The sequence below is a fragment of the Polyergus mexicanus genome, unplaced genomic scaffold (assembly GCF_030449975.1).
Source record: "Polyergus mexicanus isolate NDT 795.1 unplaced genomic scaffold, iyPolMexi1.0 SCAF_22, whole genome shotgun sequence".
Taxonomy (NCBI): Eukaryota; Metazoa; Arthropoda; class Insecta; order Hymenoptera; family Formicidae; genus Polyergus; species Polyergus mexicanus.
This window is the reverse complement of record NW_027223342.1, coordinates 1820101-1838223: the sequence shown is the minus strand read 5'-3', so window position 1 is coordinate 1838223 and position 18123 is coordinate 1820101. Positions and strand designations below refer to the sequence as shown.

The following is an 18123-nucleotide window of genomic DNA, read 5'->3' as shown; positions in this document are numbered from 1 at the left end:
TAATAAATTAAAATTTAATACACGTACGTATATATATATATATATATACATCATGATATATATGTATATAATTATATTATATGCCAAAGAGATAGAGAAAGAGAGAGTATATTGTGTGTATATAATTTATGTTAATGTTTTATTTTATTAGAACTCTGTCGCACAGAGGTAAATTATAGAAACCGAGAAATTTAATGCTTCAAAATCCGCAAAAGTATCAGGATAACACGATAAGCAAAGAGGTAGCAGAGAGGTAAATTATAGAAAACGGGAAATTTAATGCTTTAAAATCCGCAAAAGTATCAGGATAACACGATAAGCAAAGAAGTAGTAAAGAGGTAAATTATAGAAAACGGGAAATTTTAATGCTTTAAAATCCGCAAAAGTATCAGGATAACACGATAAGCAAAGAAGTAGTAAAGAGGTAAATTATAGAAAACGGGAAATTTTAATGCTTTAAAATCCGCAAAAGTATCAGGATAACACGATAAGCAAAGAAGTAGTAAAGAGGTAAATTATAGAAAACGGGAAATTTAATGCTTCAAAATCCGCAAAAGTATCAGGATAACACGATAAGCAAAGAGGTGACCACCAGTTATCGGGCGGTAATTTCGGTCGGGCCGGTGGGCGGTAATTTCGGTCGGGCCGGTGGGCGGTACTTAACCGCCTGTATCGATTCGCGTACGTCGATCGGTGTCGCGGCAGGATATAGATCCTCCCCCTGAGCGGGACTTGGCGCGCCCTATTAATGGCGAGTCCGATTTCGTAAATGGCGGTCGCGGAATTATTGCCGGCTCGCGGATAGCGCGTTGTCGTTTCGTCCGGGATGGTCTTTCCCGTGGAATTCAGAAGTGCAACGGCCGATAGATGATCGCCGTTGCACGCAGGTGGACGGAGTTATTCGAGATGTCGGAAACTCTCGACGGAGGCTGGGTACTCCCAACCCCGTTTTCTCTCTCTTTGAGCGTCTTTCAGGATTGTTCGGGATTTCCAGGCGTCTTACAGACTCTGGTGGTTGCGGAAGTTCTGGTCTCGAGATGTCAAAACGTGCCCTATTTATATCGCTTTTTCGGCGTGCATAATATGCTTTAATATTTAAGGCATATTGTTTAACGGTGAACCGCCGCGCGCGACTCGGGTGGTTTCGGGAACGGTCGGTACGGTTACCCGAGCGCGGCGACGGTTCCGGATAAACACGCGTCTAAACGGCGGTTAAAAATCGGCGCGTTTCTGATGCTTCAAATATATATATAAATAAATAAATTTATATAATATACATAGAAAGAAAAGAATAGAGAAAATATTGTAGAAATAGTTATAATCAAGGCCTTTAGAAAAATGAAATAGCATATTAATTTTTTAACGATGAAGTATATGTAATTTTTCGATGATTTATCCTAACAACTATGAATCTTCTCATTGTAAAGTAAAGTATTATGCTGTATTATTTGTCCAATGATTTCCATTACCCCACTTGATCTTGCTTGTTGCATGCATACATTAAAATGCAAATATATCGTTATATAATGTATATAATGTATGTCTCTATTATCGGTTAATAAGCGATCCAACTAAATAAAATCATACTGACGCGTATGTTGAAATTTTTATATTGCAAGTCACTCGAAATGATTTAATATCCTTTTTGTTGAAAGCTCAAAAAAGGTCAAGGCTCCAACAAATCAGAATTTATTTGGCACGGTATCATTATTCTCAAATAGACGTCACTGATGTCGCACAGCTTATTATCCTTACAAAAAAATATATGACAGAAAATGTCACGAACGTTCGAGAGAATTACAAGTTGATATATTGCATAAATCAATCACGCAAGAAATAAATGTGATCGAGATAGTCAAAGATCAAGGAGCAGAATTTATTCGCCGAGCGAGATCTGCGAGATGATTAGCTAATATTCACGTAGTTATATATTCTGGCTATTGTTGCTAATTTGAAATATTCCTTGGAAACTTATTCCAATATTTATTTGCATCCTTTAATAAAAATTAAAATTTTTCATAATATATATCTATTCATTTCACATCTTAAATCTTAGCACAGCATTATTGCCAAAATCAATATTTCCTAGTAATTTGTTTGTATAAAAATTTAAGAAACAAGATTTAATTAAAATTTTATTCGTAAATAAAATATAAATATTATTATAGTAATAATCTATGCATAGAAAATATATGCACGCCAGGATTTAACCGATGATGATGGCGATGATAAATGTCAAATAAAAAGAACATAATTTCTATCATCAACTACCGTTATCATTACGATGATCAGCGGCTATAAAATTCACACAACTATTATTAAAACATCTGTCTCAATTAAATTACGATAGGCCTGTTTGACCAGGTGTGATGGCGAAACAACTCTCCCTTCGGGAAACCGAATACGTAGGATGTAAACGAGTCGATAAACAAAGATTTACATGTTTATTGCTTCCCCCCAACACTTGACCCGGATTTAAACGCGAGAAATTCATTCGCTAATAATCCTACGCTATGATGGCGCGTATTTAAAGAAACATCGGATGACTGCGAGAAAGTACATTCCTCGCTTTAGATATTCCTATCTGCCTCTGCATTCGCCTACGAATCTTTTTGTCAATCGCGTTCAGATAATCATAAGAATAATCATAAGTATTTATCCTCGACAAATATAGGGTTTCATCTCAAAATTGAACATAATAATTCATAAAAACAACGGATAAGAATTTAAATAAATTTCAGTATTTTTTATTTTACATATTTTTTGTAATTATTATGTTTTTATTTTATCTTTTATTTTATATTTTATTTTTTATTTTTCCCGTTTAATTTGCAGCATGGAAATGTTCGACGATTTTGTTTGACTGGCAATCCATCATTAATTTGTTAACAGAAAATTCGGTAATCGCGCGGTATATATGAGACGTATATAATTTACGAATATCGCGAGATTTACAGGCTCATTTCAAACGATTCAGAATCGATATCCGAACCGGATATCGGTAAAGAAGATTAATTCACAGGAATAATCCTCCGTGAATAATTGCGCGGTCACGAATATTCGAGAACCTCGATCACGAGAAAGTGATACTCGTCATCTGATAATTGGTTGAGATAAATGTCTCTACTCGAGTGCTGTGAAGATTTCGCTATGAAAATCGGCTATAATTTACATTAAGAACAGTCTCTTCGCGATTGATTGATAATTTTGATTTAATCCTTTAATACGTAAGAACAGAAATTTATCGATTCGTTAACCAATCGACTTGAATATCAGATCAATTCATGATCACTCGAGTACGACGCTTCTCATTGATATAATGAAGTATGCATTATCGAATAATAAATGCTTCCTGTCGAGTGCACTTAACGATTGCTTTTTTCGACTTTCATCGTAACCAAGAAGAGATTGACAAGGAAGCGAGGAACTTATTTGACACGATCGAGTATCTCGTTTGTTAAAAGGCTCGTTAGCTGTCAGTGATTTAACTATAAACACCATAATGGCAAATGACAGCTTCATCGCAAATTTTGCAAATGCAAATTAATTTAATAGAAAAATTAAATATATTTTTTATTATTTTTATTTAATGATACAATTATAATATCCAATATTTAATTTAATAAAACTATATCTAATAACTATTCAGTTTCATTTATATAAAAATATTGTACATTAAAAAATATTTTAAGTATATTTATATATTTACTAAATTAAGTTAAATATATTAACATATGTATATTTTTTAATGTATATCTAATTCTATTTATTAATTAAACAAATATATATTTAATAATATCGAATATTTTTATCTATATTAAAATATTTAATACAACACGTTCTCTTTTGTTTAAAAGATACATAATAATTAGTATTGAATCTATCGAATGAAATCGAACTAGTAAGCCGTCATGTTCGTTCGTCATTGATTACGCGCAGTGATTCATGAATGATCGAGTATCTGCGAAACGGAGATGATCCGCGAGAAAGTGAGCGAGACCGTTTGCGCGGCTCTCCCGTGCTCCCCTCGATTTCACCGCAAGTGCTGACCGCAGCTGATAGAAATGACGCCATTTCTCATTACGACCATTCATGTCCCCCGTAATAATTACGCTACTACGCGAATAGTCACCCGTCTGGCATTTCTGTCATATCCCGCATGGAGGACAACACTTGTTTCAGACGTGTATGACGATACGCGTACCTAATTGGCGGGATAATTATCGCTGTGCACACAGCTACGCGGCGAGTTTCGGATATGTCGGAACGAGGACTGTCTCTACCAATGGCTCCCCGACATAATTAAGCCAATTTATCAATTATTCTACCCGAAGGTTTTACGATCATCCGTTAATCTATTCTTTTTCGACGAGCCGCGACAAGTTTAATCAATCAATCAATCCGGAGTAATTTCAACTATAAAGTGTATGTTCGCATGAATAAATAATTAGTGATAATCGCAAAAGGATTATGCAAAATGTGAAATAAATTAAAATAATTCCTATCGGTTTGTAACAAGATTACAAAAACACTCTGCAATTAATATATAATTAGATTTTTTTTAATTTAAAGTTCTAATTATATTTGCTCACAACATTTCCGCATACTAACAACTGCGCAAATGAAATTGAAATGACCGACTAATGTAAATAAAGACTGAAATTAGGTATTGCGCGTATTTAATAATGTATATTAAACGGTGTGCAATTAACGTGCGAGGGCAACGCGTGTTACCGCAAAGTTGCATTAATCTCGCAACGGTGCGCATCGCATAACTCGCGTTGCAGCAACAACATCAGTGGCAAGATGCAACCGACATTACGTGCAATTTAAACCGACATTGTTGCTGTCATACTCGGCCAATGTTAATCTTAATTCGCGCATCATCTCAACATTCCCTTCTCGTCACGTAAAATATTAAGACGCGAAATATTTCAAACATCTCGCGACGCTAACGTATCACAAAGAATGTAGAGCGACTAACGACATACTTTCAAATTAAAGTCTATGAAAATAAAAATGTGGGAGATAAAAAAGATATGAGATGAAATATGAAAGGAATATAGATTAAATTAATATTGTATTAAAGATATTCATATTAAACTGCAAATTATTGTAATTCTTGATCTGTAATTTTTCAGATTTTTCAAATATATTGTACAGACTATATTGTATATTTTACTCGTAAATAATATTTTTGGAACAACGTAACACGCGGTTTTAGCGTTTAGCTTCGTCATATCATATATGATATGACGACCAATTTAATCCTTGTGTATTATCTAATCTACCGAGCTTCCTACGATTCGAATATCACAGCGTGACATTATTTCGTGATGCATTTTGTACATTGTATAAATGCCCATCTCGCTGCGTTCTATTAACAGACTACTATCATTCTCTCTCTTTCTCTCTCTCTCTCTCTCTCTCTCTCTCTCTCTCTCCCTCTCTCCCTCCGTCTCTTCCCCTCTTTTGTCTTTATTACACGCTCCGCCGTAACATAGAGAGAACTTTGTGAATCCATGGACACGTTAACTATTGGGAATTCCAAAGTTTCCCGGTGCGTCACGCGCGCGGGATTCTCGCCGGTCGTTGCACCGCCCAACCGCATTTCCGCGCCGCGAATGCATCCCGCGTGCACATGCACCGGTAACTAAGGGTACGTCACGGTGCACAACGAGGAAACGTAATGCGGTGAATGCAATGGAGCATCGAGATGGAAAAGACAATGGGGCAGAGACGGAGGAGGAGATGACGAAAAACGAGAAGCGACAACTGAAATGGACGAAAACCGAGAGAACGAGAAATAGACGAAAGATGGTCGGGCGGGTTAAAATCGTGTCGATAGATCGCATCGTCGTTTGTACTCGCGTTTATTGCGCCGTCACGACTCTCTATTCCGCGAGAAGAAGAAGAGGCTGCTGCTGTCTATCGGGAGATGAGAGTAAAAGAGAGAGAGAGAGAGATCCGGGAAAAATATCACGAGCAGAGAGACGCGCATCTCGAGAGCGAGAGATGCATCGCCGCACTTAAAACAGCATTCTAAAGATATTCGAGCATCGGACTCTCCTAACTACTCAAAATAAAAATGGTGGATTGTTGAGGAATCAATTCTTTCTATCGATTCTCGCGATCAAACGACGTACAACACCGTAGCTAAATAAATTTTATAAAAATTCTCACATACAGAACTGTACTTACGCGATTACACGATTCATAAATTTTAATAAATGTTAAACGACATTTAATACTTTACGTTCGCGTTCTATATTTAGAAAGAGACGGAAAATCAGTTATACCGCGTGGCTAGAGCCCTAACTGATATTTATGGAAGCGGTTCTGCGAAACAAGGGTTGAGCCGAATTTCCGCGCGGCTTACAAAAGAAAGCAATTAACCGTGTACGCGCAAACGTTCTGCGTACGGCTAATCAAAACGAATGACCCGCGGAGGAACGGCGCTCTAAACCCGGACAGGCCGACAATAGAGCCGAAGGCCTCCGGGTTACCTACTTTTAATTGCGAGCGCGTTTCACGCTCGACGGAGCGTTCGCCGCACCGGACGAGCTATAAATTTCCAGCCGGAGCGTTTAACCCCATTGCAGCCACGAAACTGATTAGTCTGGCAGTAATTAATCTTTCATCTCTACGAGCGGGCGACGTGTTTGTCGAATCGTCTCGCGATTAGCGCCGAGAAGAAATCGCTTAATTCGAGCTTCTTTATCGAAACAATTGCTCGCTAATTTACTTCGAATCGTTTCTCGATACGATATCGTATCAATATTATACGTCTTTTTAGGTACCATTCAGACGAAATATATTTGGATCATGACGATATAAATTCCTCTCGATATCGCTTCCAGATTACACTCTCTCTCTCTCTCTTTCGCGATTTATTTAGCTCAGAATAGGTTTTTATTCGCGCCAGCAAATTCATCTCGGGTTCCTAACGAGTTACGACGATTTACTTTATGGGTGACTTCTGTCGGTTCGACTTCCATAACGATTCGTCATCCTGGCCGCGGAATTTCATTCGCAATTAACCCCGTCGCGACACGTCCTCGAATTTAATCCTTAAGTGCATTCCGCGCTGTTCATCGCCTCTTAATTGACGCGATGAAAAACACTACCGCTGTTCTACTTTCTAGCGTGTCTTTTCGTGTCACAGTCGCAACATCGTGTCGTGAACGCCTACGTAACTTCTCGTTTGGGACAAAAAGCGTGAACGTGCCTGCTAAATTTCAACCGCGCGAAACTTTACGTCAGTGATGCAAGAAAAAATTCAAGCAAAGATATCATCGTTACGTGATACATTAAAATGTTTGGAATTATAGCTAAATACACAAAAAAAAAATGCAGTTTTATATTTCTATATATTTCTTCAAACAAATTTATTATCGCGAAAAGAGAGAAAAAGATTTTTTTTTTAATATATAAGATTCAAGAACCGATCACTTTTTTTACTAAATATTAAATTAAGAATTGTTTCTTGCATATCTGATTTTATTCTGAATTTAGATACAGTGTTTTTATTATGATTCCAAGAGAGGATTATTAAATGGTTCTCGTGAAAAAAATTCTTCGCGCATTTTCAACGATATTATATTCAATAGCTCAATCAACACGATAACGTGTAATTATAAACAATTTTGTAATAATTAGCAACTATAACTTTAGCGTGTTTGTTATTTTTCGTAAGACAATCAAAAATCTCTAATGCGAGAAATGGCGCATTAGAAGAATTACTGGAACCTAGATACTTTTACTCAAGAAGAAAGAAAGTCACGTCTGTCCCGTCGCCGCGAGATCCAATTAATACGTCTGACAATTATTTTCAATCTCCCGAAGCGGAGCGTGTGCGCCGGTTTTCGTGAGAATGCAAAGCAGGGCGCTCGCATGGGAGCGTGCGATCGTAATTATCTGCAGTTTATCTAGGGAACGGAGCGAAGCCGGGCCCGTCTCTTATCGCGCGTGCGGAACAATGGTTGCGCATCCCCGGTCGCGACGTGGACAATGCACTTCCGGTGTGTATTTCGCGCACGCGGTGACACGGACCTGCTCGCGTTTCAATTTGTAACGTTACCGTGGTATCTCGCAACGCACACGTACGATATCGGTACGGAGTAGATGCGGGTCGATTGTGAAAGGGAGAGTCGTTTGCCGAGTGTGTGTCCCCGGTGTATTTATTTTCCTTTTACGAGAAACCCGTAGGAGAACATATTGAATTTACATAAATCAATATTAATGCATTAGACCCGCGCTATCTCTATAATATGGAGTTTTCTCCCTCTTTCTTTATTTTTCTTTATAATACGATGTCAAAAATAAATAATCCTCACTGCGAGACTTTTTCGTCCAATTTGCAATCATTAACGTGCTAAAGTGTACATTAGGTATACTGGCAGATAAAATTAATATGATTAATCTCTGTCGTGACAATATTTCATCGTGCCAATTAACTTGGGAAAAATTCTCATTGATTTCCGGTCTACAAAAATAAACTTTGAAAGCGTCTAATTTACGTATATAAAAGCGTATTAATTAAGAAAAAAAGAAACCAATTCTCAAATATTCCCATATTCCGCACTTGCATTCAATTCAATATTATTATAGAAATTCAGTTTGATTGGCTTATGCATTTCGCGGCTATGTATTTTTAATTAAGAAAAAAATTTTATTGCTATAACAATTTGGTAAAATGCGTTTAAAATGCATATTATACACATTTATCTAACTTGTCAACCCAAACTGAGAAAAATTTCTGTTACTCATTCAATTTATTCCAACGCGCATATGGCATAAGATTGACATGTATATATTGGATATTAAAAAAAATAATATATGTAAAACAATAATTTTCTATAAAGTATAAATAAACGTGCCACTCGCTTTTCTAATCGAAAAAATAATTTTCTATTAGCATTTCTCTATCTCTACTTATTTAAGAATCAATGGGATTATTAAACGGCGACCCGATGCGTCAGCGACGATCGTGAGTAACGGAAGAATGCGCTCGTCAAGTGCCAGAAGATCATTGACATGATCGCGTATCAGACCTCGTCACCGTCATCAATGAAGGGGGTCGCTCGCCGGCATCATGGAGCTCGTAGTAGAATTTCTTCGTATAGGAACGAGCCGAGCGATTGATAACATATAGGTATAGTGATTAGTCATCCGGGCGAGTATCATTAAAAGCACGTCGATCGAATTAAGGCTGGGCTTTTCTCGCGCGCCTTAAGTAGGTCGCTCCCGGATGCCGTTGGCTGATTAGCTCTCTACGAAATGGTTGCTGGTATCTCCTTCTCTCTTCTCTCTCTCTCTCTTTTTTTTTCTTGCGTCATTGTAGTATCGAAGTCGACGACCTAGTTTTTCTCGCTTCTGAGGTCAGGTATCGGAGTAAAGGGATCGTCCACCCCTATAAAACGGTCTCGGTCCGCTTTTTATACCTAACCATGCTCGTAAATCGTGCAATTTTCCCATCAGGCGAATTTAAAAAATATCGCAAATATCGCTCTCTCGCTTATTCAATAACGAAGCGCGCTGCAAACTTTATATATTCAATTTTGACATTTCTCGTTGAATTTCAGAATCTTGGTTTTTCGTCGATAAAATATTTCTCCCATACAGATCCTCTAAAGATCCTTTGTATCCCGATTAATTGTCAGCTATAATATTATCATTTGCCTAAACTTTGAGTTTAGTGTGACCATTTAGAATGTAAATAGGCCGGATCATGCCACGATTCTAGCTTCCATTCGACGAGTCCATTTCCCGATGGCAATCGAAATTTCTGGGGTACTCGGAGCTATACTTAATAAAGGGCGTTGTGGATATTTATAGGCCGGTACCGTGGTACAATTCAGTTATATACCAGAAATCGATGAGCTTTCGTGCGCGCACGCAGAGGCATATTTTCTCTCTCCCTTCGCAAAATAATAAACTCCCTCTGCATGTCTCCCAGTGTATTCCAATATCGCGTAATGAATACGATATTGTATAATAAATTTTATACATACATTTATATATTTTACTTTTAGTATGGAAAAAAAAAAACACTGGGCAAAAAAATCACTATTATAATCTCTTCGAGAGCTAGAGATTATCTGCAAATTTTTTATTATTATTTTTTTTATAAACAGTAAAGCGTGGATATTTCACATTATCAATGATCTTTCAAAAATTCATGACGATGAAGCAATAAGCAAACATAGATAAGCGCGTTCTCAATCAAACTTTTATGTGTTTCTGACATCTCCTTTTTATCCCAGGCAACAATGAACGGACCAGTTTATGCGTCATCCTGTCCCGCATTGCAATCGAATCTCTCGCTGCACAGCTCATCCTATTATAGCGAGTATAGCGGCACTACGCGAAGACGATTATCTTCGACAGGAGAGGCGGACACTTCCGCCACATCGAGTTACGAGGGTAGCGACAGCTCCGAAAACAGCGATGAGTCGCGTCTCGATCCCGTCAGTCAAATGGAACGAGAACAACTCGAGACTTTCTTTCGCGGATTAAAATCGCAGGTAAGCTTATTCACAAGGACCCCCCTCCCCCCCCCAGCGTCAAGTCACATATGCATCAATAAATGCATTAATTAAGAAATAATTCATTATATAGATTAATGCAAAAATGAGATGAACGCGAATTAATTTTTATATGCACAATTGCGTCATAAGATATATAGACGTAAATGCGTATATATAATTGTGTGTATTACTTTTAAGAAATATAATTATTAAAAAGCTGTGCGATATTTCGTAGGTATTCGTCTGCGAATCGCTGGCGAATCTATATCTCGGCAGCGCCTCTCAGACAGAGAGATGGGAGCTTCGTTTCACCGGGATACCCGTGGTGGTACTCGATCTTGGCGAGACACGGTCAAGATCTAAGAGACGGATTCAAATCTTACTAGCAGAACGCGGTACTTGCTTCACTCTCTGGCGTGAGACTATCGACAATCTCTCATCATACAAGGTAAGTCGTCGCGTATATCCACGGGATTAAAGGAATATTTGAATAAATATCTCGATAATTCTTGAAACGTGAATCATTGCAAATGTATCATTACGTAATAAGTTAGCAACGATAAAATAATCAATATTCGATCTCGGGCTGTGCAACGGGAAATTCGAGACACGATATTAACGAAAGAGCTTTTCGTGTTTATATTTCGATCGATTAAATTACGCTACGTTACAAAGCAGCTTGTATTTCAAAAGCCTCGGATATTTAACACCGTTTCAAGTTTCTCACTCGTGTTCGCGACACGAAATAAAAGCGGTGTGCGCGGTTATTTTTAAGCCTACAAAGTAACTTTCAGCGTATAAAGTACGCATACTAGTTGCGAAAATCACGATTCGGTGTCACCCGTTCCCATCGATCCCCCTTCGCATTTCGCGCGCGTTAAGAGCCGTCGAAATGTTCGCAGGTATCGGGGCCGGCCTTTCACACCATGTGTCTCTCGTCTGATCACACTCGTCTGGCCGGACTTAGCTTCGACAACTCGAAAGCGGCCAACGATTTGTGGCAGCACATAGAGCGCCTCGTCTCCTGCCCGGAGAACATTAGTCTATCGGTGCCGGGCAAGAAGAAGAAGAAGAAGCCCGTGCAGAAGAAGATTGTGCTGCCGGCCAAGAGCAACATCAGCCAGCCATGCCAGTTCCAGCACGTGACCAGCGTGGACGCGGCCGATCGGTCGCGTTACTTTTCGCTGCAGACGCTGGTACCGGCGTTGAGTGAGCTCGAGAACTCTCTGGAGGCGAATTTCTGAGACAAGCCCGACGCCTCCACCAAGCTCTCGTAGAAACGACGTAGCGCGACGCCCGACTCCCGCCGTCTTCTTCCCCGGAAGTAATATTTCCGGGGAAGAAAGATACGTGTGTGCGAAGGGAGAAAGAGGCGAGGTCCTCATACAAGGATTCTGGCGTCACCGATCCGTCTCGAGAGCTGTCGTAAAGGGAGGCGAACGCTGAAAGACGACACCGCGGATATCCGATCGGAAATCCTTTTATCTTTTCGCTCTTCCTCCGAGAAGTAATTGTAGACGGTCTAGAGAGCCAAGTTAAAGGGAAAGAGGAGATATATCGATAAAGCTTTAACAAGACGAAGGAAAGGCGGATAAACTATTTCTTTTTTTCTCGAGAAGCCTTCGCGGCTTCCGTAGTTTTACTCGAATTCATCTTTATCTTCTCGTGTGCCCCTTTCCGATATAATTATTCAACTAGTTTGATAAGAGTTAATGGCTAAAGAGTTAAATTAGGTAAGGTGACGCGCGCTAGATTCCGATTTCGTTAGAGGGATAGAACGAGGGATAGAAAAGTCGAACCGAAGGGCCAAAGAAGAACTTGAAGAGACAAAGAAGTATGAGAGGAGGTGACAAGAGAAAGGAGACGTGTCTTACTCGGGATAGACTAATCCGTTGGTGTCACGAGCGCGAACTACGAGACGTAGTCGTCCGCAGGCCAAGGCGGAACATTCATCAATCCTTCTAAGTACTCTCGAGAGCGATTGCGATTGATGTCTGCGACTGCGAATCCTGATTGCAGCCCCGAGGCGAAACAGAAAGTTTCCCCGAGGCGAACTATCTAAGCCACGTAGCTCGCTGTTCTACTCTTTTTCTGTTCAATGACGCCTCCTCCATCACGATTATCAGTGTCGTAAATTTACTATAAACGAAAAGGAAGATTCTATCGAACGTTACGGTCCATTTGCGATAACTACTTTAATAAATTATTTTATTATCAAATTAATTTTTTTGTCTATTATTTTATCTACCACAATCAAAATATCAGTATAATTTGATTGTAATAGAACATATGGGCACAAATTACCGCGCTAGCTCTTGATTACCTTTTACTTCCTTCGTATGATATTTCATTGGCATTATTGCATCGCGTGAATATTCGATTAAACTTCTAACTTGACTCCGAATATAAAAATAGGGAAAAGAATTATCCTAATTAAAAATCAAAAAGATTATAAAAAAATAAATATATATTATACATATTTTAATTTGTTTTTGCTTTACATGTACGCGATGATTCTGCGTATATCAGTTTCGTATTGTCATTAAAGATTCAAACAGGGCGGTGTCCCGATCTCTCGATGTAAAAACAACGCTTTCGCGATAGAATGTCAAAGACGCAAAACCTTGACACGAAACCAAGCGCGGTTAGTAAGAGTCATGCAAATATATGCGAAACATACTTCCGGGAACATCGCATCGGCTGTATGTACATTGTTGCTCTATTCATCGTGAAAAGACAAGCTTTCTCTCCGGCGAGTGTGAAGAAAAAATGTATGGTTTATAATGAAAGGCATACGCTACCGCGGTGAGAATGGCATCAAGAAGGCTTTCAAAGTGCATTATGCAGTGTTAATAAGCGTCATAAAACCATCGTTACGACGAAGCTAAATTTAATGCCTTCCCGATTGCATTTAACGGTAAAAAGCCAATAATTTCAAAAGGAAGTACTTAAAGATGGAGTGGCAATTATCTTTAATTGAAGGAAAAATCTATTTGTCTCTCTGCCATTGTCACTCGGAGAAAAGATAGGGCATGATTCAGCATATGCCGAATGAAAAGCTGTAATGCGAGTTTACGTAAATCAGCACAAAGAGTTAGAACGTTGTGTGAAATATTATGACTTAGTAATTGAAATAATGTTATATAAAATATCAGAGAAGAGATTTTGTGGAACAAAGTATATATCAAAGAAGAGCTAGCTCTTCGTAAACTAGAACGTGTAAAATGATTCATTTACGTCTCTGTAGCGGAATCATAATAAAATTATAAATACACATATAATATTTATGCGTCAATAAGCGATGTAGAAGTCGATATATATACGAATCAAAAAATCAAAATACTACCGAACGTTGATGCAAAATAAATTGTAAGCTTACGAGCGTGTAGAGGATTGGAAACAGACATTGTGTGCCAAAGTACATAAAACGATAAGAAAGCGAGTTTAATTAATTGATATTCGAACAAAAAATCTGTGCTTCCGTAAGACTTGGAAAAAGTCACAGTCCACAGTACACATTTTGTAATTTAGATTATTACGATAAATTCGCGTCAGCATTGTTTCCAGTACGCTCGTAACGCTCGCGAATAATCCATTACCATGTTAAATAAATAGATTATTAATTAGAAAATTAGAGTCGGATCGACGTGCATGACATGTCCATGTATTACGAATTCCACTTCCTACCGTTTCGGCTCGTTAATGTGTCCGTAGATTTCAGTAGAATATCCCAATCTTGTTGTCGACAACGTGTACGCTCGGTAAAATGTCAAAATATCTAGATCATTATAATTCTGTCCAAATGAAATAATATTATAGAATTATTTTCTAAATATCCGAGTGAAATACTATATTCTAGTTAAAGCATTATTATCATGAGATTAAAATTTTAAGATTTCAGGATACAATTTTAAGATTTCAAATGATTTAATTTTTTTTTTATTTTACCTAAATATTTTTTTAGAATACATTATAAATGACATTTTTTTAATCTTATATCCAATAAGATTAGAGTTTTAAAATTTTCTCATGTTATTTCACTTGGATATATCTGATCCATAAGTGAAGACGAAGAGTATTCTTTCTGCGCGAAGCGGAAAATTGTTTTCTTGAAAAAATCGCGCGCGAAAACGTCGTTCAACGACGTTTGGAAGAAGACTGGTTTCACCATCCCACGCATATCTAAACACAGTTAACGATAAGTACCTATGTAGTAATAGTGGTCATTAGAACGATTGGATTTTATCCTTAGAATCAATTGCGCAAATCGTTCGACATTCCTTCAGCGTCATCGTTTGTATCGCTTCGAAACTTTTGCTTCATATCCATTGCGAATCAAATCTTTAGCGATTAAGATTAATTAGCGCGTCAGAGAGTATCTCTAAGTTAGACTCGCCCGGAGAAATTTTTTTATCATCTTATCGTGAAACAGACGTAATACTTTAACGCAGGATTTATATACGCGCACGTTTGGTCACATAAGTCGCAGATTTGTTTAGGGAGAAAAAAAAATCCGGGGAGCTGCGTATATTCTAGACATTTAAATAAATAATGTAACTTGGAAATAATGTTAATTTCATTATCTACGACTGTGATATAAATATATGTATTTGTATCGTTACGTTTCCCGTAACATGTATCCGCATTAATCAATCACTTGGAGAGACATAAGTTTATGAATATATCGTAATATGTAATAATAATAATTATCATTGTGCTAATAAATAGTAATACTTCATGAAGCAAAATACTTGTGTGAATTTATTTGTTAAATTATCAGGTGGAAGAAACTTTTCAATAGAAGAATAATTCTTTTCCCTATCCTATAATTGTATCATTATTAAAATTAACAATAATTTAAATTAATTAAAAAAATATATTTTTAACTTTATAATTAATAAAAAATAAAGAAAAAAAAATATAACGCGAAAGAAATGAAAATAGTATAATCGCAAATATATAGACAATAAGATTCTTCGTTAATTAATTTTCAAAAATAGTTGTACATTAATTTCACGATTTACGATTATATCGATATCTCGCAGCTTTATGGATTCACTATATGTGATTACATCTTTTTACATTACTGTATTTCTTCCGTTACCATCTATTCTTGTTTCACTCGCTATTTCTTTTCTCGTTTTATTACAACATCTGACGAGAGGACGTTAGCGCTGATTAGTGCACAGCAGTTTTTTAAAAGCCATGATTCTCCATGATACTTTATCAATGAGTATACCATTATCCGGTACAAGATGAGGAGAAACATGAAAGCAACAATTCCAGCGATCTTACAGAGACCAACCTTATCGAATGGCGTTCTCTACGAGAATTTGGTACTCGAGAATCATTCTTTGATATTCTAGGTACAATAATGCCGATCGACGCGACATTTTAACCGTTGCCAGTAAAATGTAATATTTTGGCTAAATAAAATTGCCAAATAAATTTTCCTAAATTCTATCATTGTACCAACAAATGTCAAGCAGGACGAATGGTACCAAAAATTCTTCTTCAAATCTATGATCGCATGTTGCATCATTCGATTCGTTGACTCTTCTTTCGTAAAGAATCTCATTAATAATTCTCAACTTGATTTCCAGTTGTTGTTACGCGATTTCGAAATCAAAAATGAGAAAAGACTAATATAATTCCGATGTGTAAGCTAATAATCGTGATTTATTATACAGGCATTATTCGTTATTACGAAAACCGATACTCGCGCAAGGTCAATAAATCACCAATACGTATATTAACGATATTTTCTCCGTATCGCGATGCGCGGTGGATAAATCATACATGTATTTTGCTGGCGCAAAATATATTGCACTACCTACGTCGAAAATCGCGATACATGTCCAGTGAAAGATTTCGCGTTTTGACGCACCGTACAGGTGGAGGCTGCCTATGTATCTGGGTGCTCCAGATAGATGCGTCCGATACGAGATCGAGCCGAGTCCCGAATCAAGTAATGAGAGACCCACCGGTGCCGCCTTCATCCCATGTATCTCATGCTCCCGTGTTTATAGGAGTTATCGGATTTCCATCAGAGAATGATCGCGATCATGTGGGTGGATCTCGAAGAAACGAACGATGGAGTGGATGGGGACGACTATATATTATTTGCTCTCATACATATTCGACACCCGGCAAAGTGTATCCCTTGACGCGACAACGGTCCTCAAACGATCGTGAAGTGTGCTCGTAGAGAACGGTAAAGTGACGTGGTAACAAATTAACAAGACTTGGAGAGACGGGAAATGTACAACAACTACCTCACCGAAAATAAATTATTTGCCACTCGAAACGTGTGTGTTCGCGACAAATTAGGTTCGTAAAAATATTAGAGATTATTAAGCTAACAATAAGCGTATTGAAATCGGTCAGAAATTTATTCCCTCGTATTAAAAAATTTTATTTCGCTAAATGTTTATTATGTAAAAACCTCAAGACGTTACACACACATGAAACAAAATATCTCTATATATATTATCACACGATTATACAATATATTTCATTTTATTGCAAATATATTCTCTTTCAACACATCTTATGAATATGAGAATTAAATAGGATAAAAATTACAGATAAAATCATGTTTTAAAAATAATAAAAATAATTCATTTTACATCTTCTTTTTATCAACGATTGTAAAAGCAGATATAAATATTTATAATAATCATAGCTAATTTTAGCTTTAGCTCTACTGGCACTTGCACATACTAATTATCTCTGTATAGATATGAAAGACGGTGGAATCGATATATCTTTAGAGACACGTGCTTTGAATCATTTAGAGAAGTCAAAAATTAAACCTATATAAAATTATATCCTTACTCCGTAACGACGATTCGAATAACGCACTCATTAGCTGCATTTTCTCGTGAAGCGAATAATCAATCTATGTTTTGCCATTTTTATACAATGACGAGTTAACATCGTTATGATAGCAACAAAAGATATACTTAAAAGAGATATCGTAAAAAATTCGGAGCGCTAGATTGCTGGATGTTTAGATTTTAAACGTATGTACGTGAAACGGACGATGAAATGAGTTAATGTTGCTAATTTTAAAAGTATATATAGGATTTTACGTCAAAACGCGCAGCCGTTGAATATGTATGTACCCCTCATTTACATGATGTTTACGTTTATCGCGCGCTATGCAGCAGCACAATATTCTTAACGTAAGCTCAATTAACGTAGTAAGAAATGCGCTTTTATAGGTGTGTACGTGTAATTTATGCAAAAATATATATAACTAGCTATCGCTTAATAAAATGCAATTAATGACTCTCCTAGCGCATTCTTTGATTATTTAAATTATAATATAAAAACTGTTATATTTTTATTACATCACAAAACAGAGAGAGTTCTTCAATTCTAATCATAAAAATCAAACTATAGCTGACTTCACTCTCTCTCCCTCCCTCTCTTTCTCTTTCTATCTCTCTCCATCTTGTTCTTCCTCTTCTTTCCTCATTTTGTAATATTTTTAAATAAAATCATAAATGTGAGATATAAAATTTCAACTCTCAGTCGCCTCTCTTTAAATTTGAATTAGATTATACTGCGCATAATATTATCGTGTGTT

General features: G+C 37.1%; 1 protein-coding gene across 1 annotated transcript in view; it reads left to right on the top strand.

Annotated features, from left to right (window-relative positions):
- The window catches only part of Mesr3 (misexpression suppressor of ras 3), a 47358-nt gene extending 32091 nt beyond the window's left edge, over nt 1–15267 (top strand). The window contains exons 2-4 of the mRNA XM_070312269.1: nt 10266–10526; nt 10765–10977; nt 11432–15267. Of these exons, the coding sequence (XP_070168370.1) occupies nt 10272–10526; nt 10765–10977; nt 11432–11773 (810 nt within the window). The 5' untranslated portion in view covers nt 10266–10271 and the 3' untranslated portion in view covers nt 11774–15267. The remainder of the gene's footprint in view (nt 1–10265; nt 10527–10764; nt 10978–11431) is intronic.
- Nucleotides 15268–18123: the final 2856 nt, after the last annotated feature.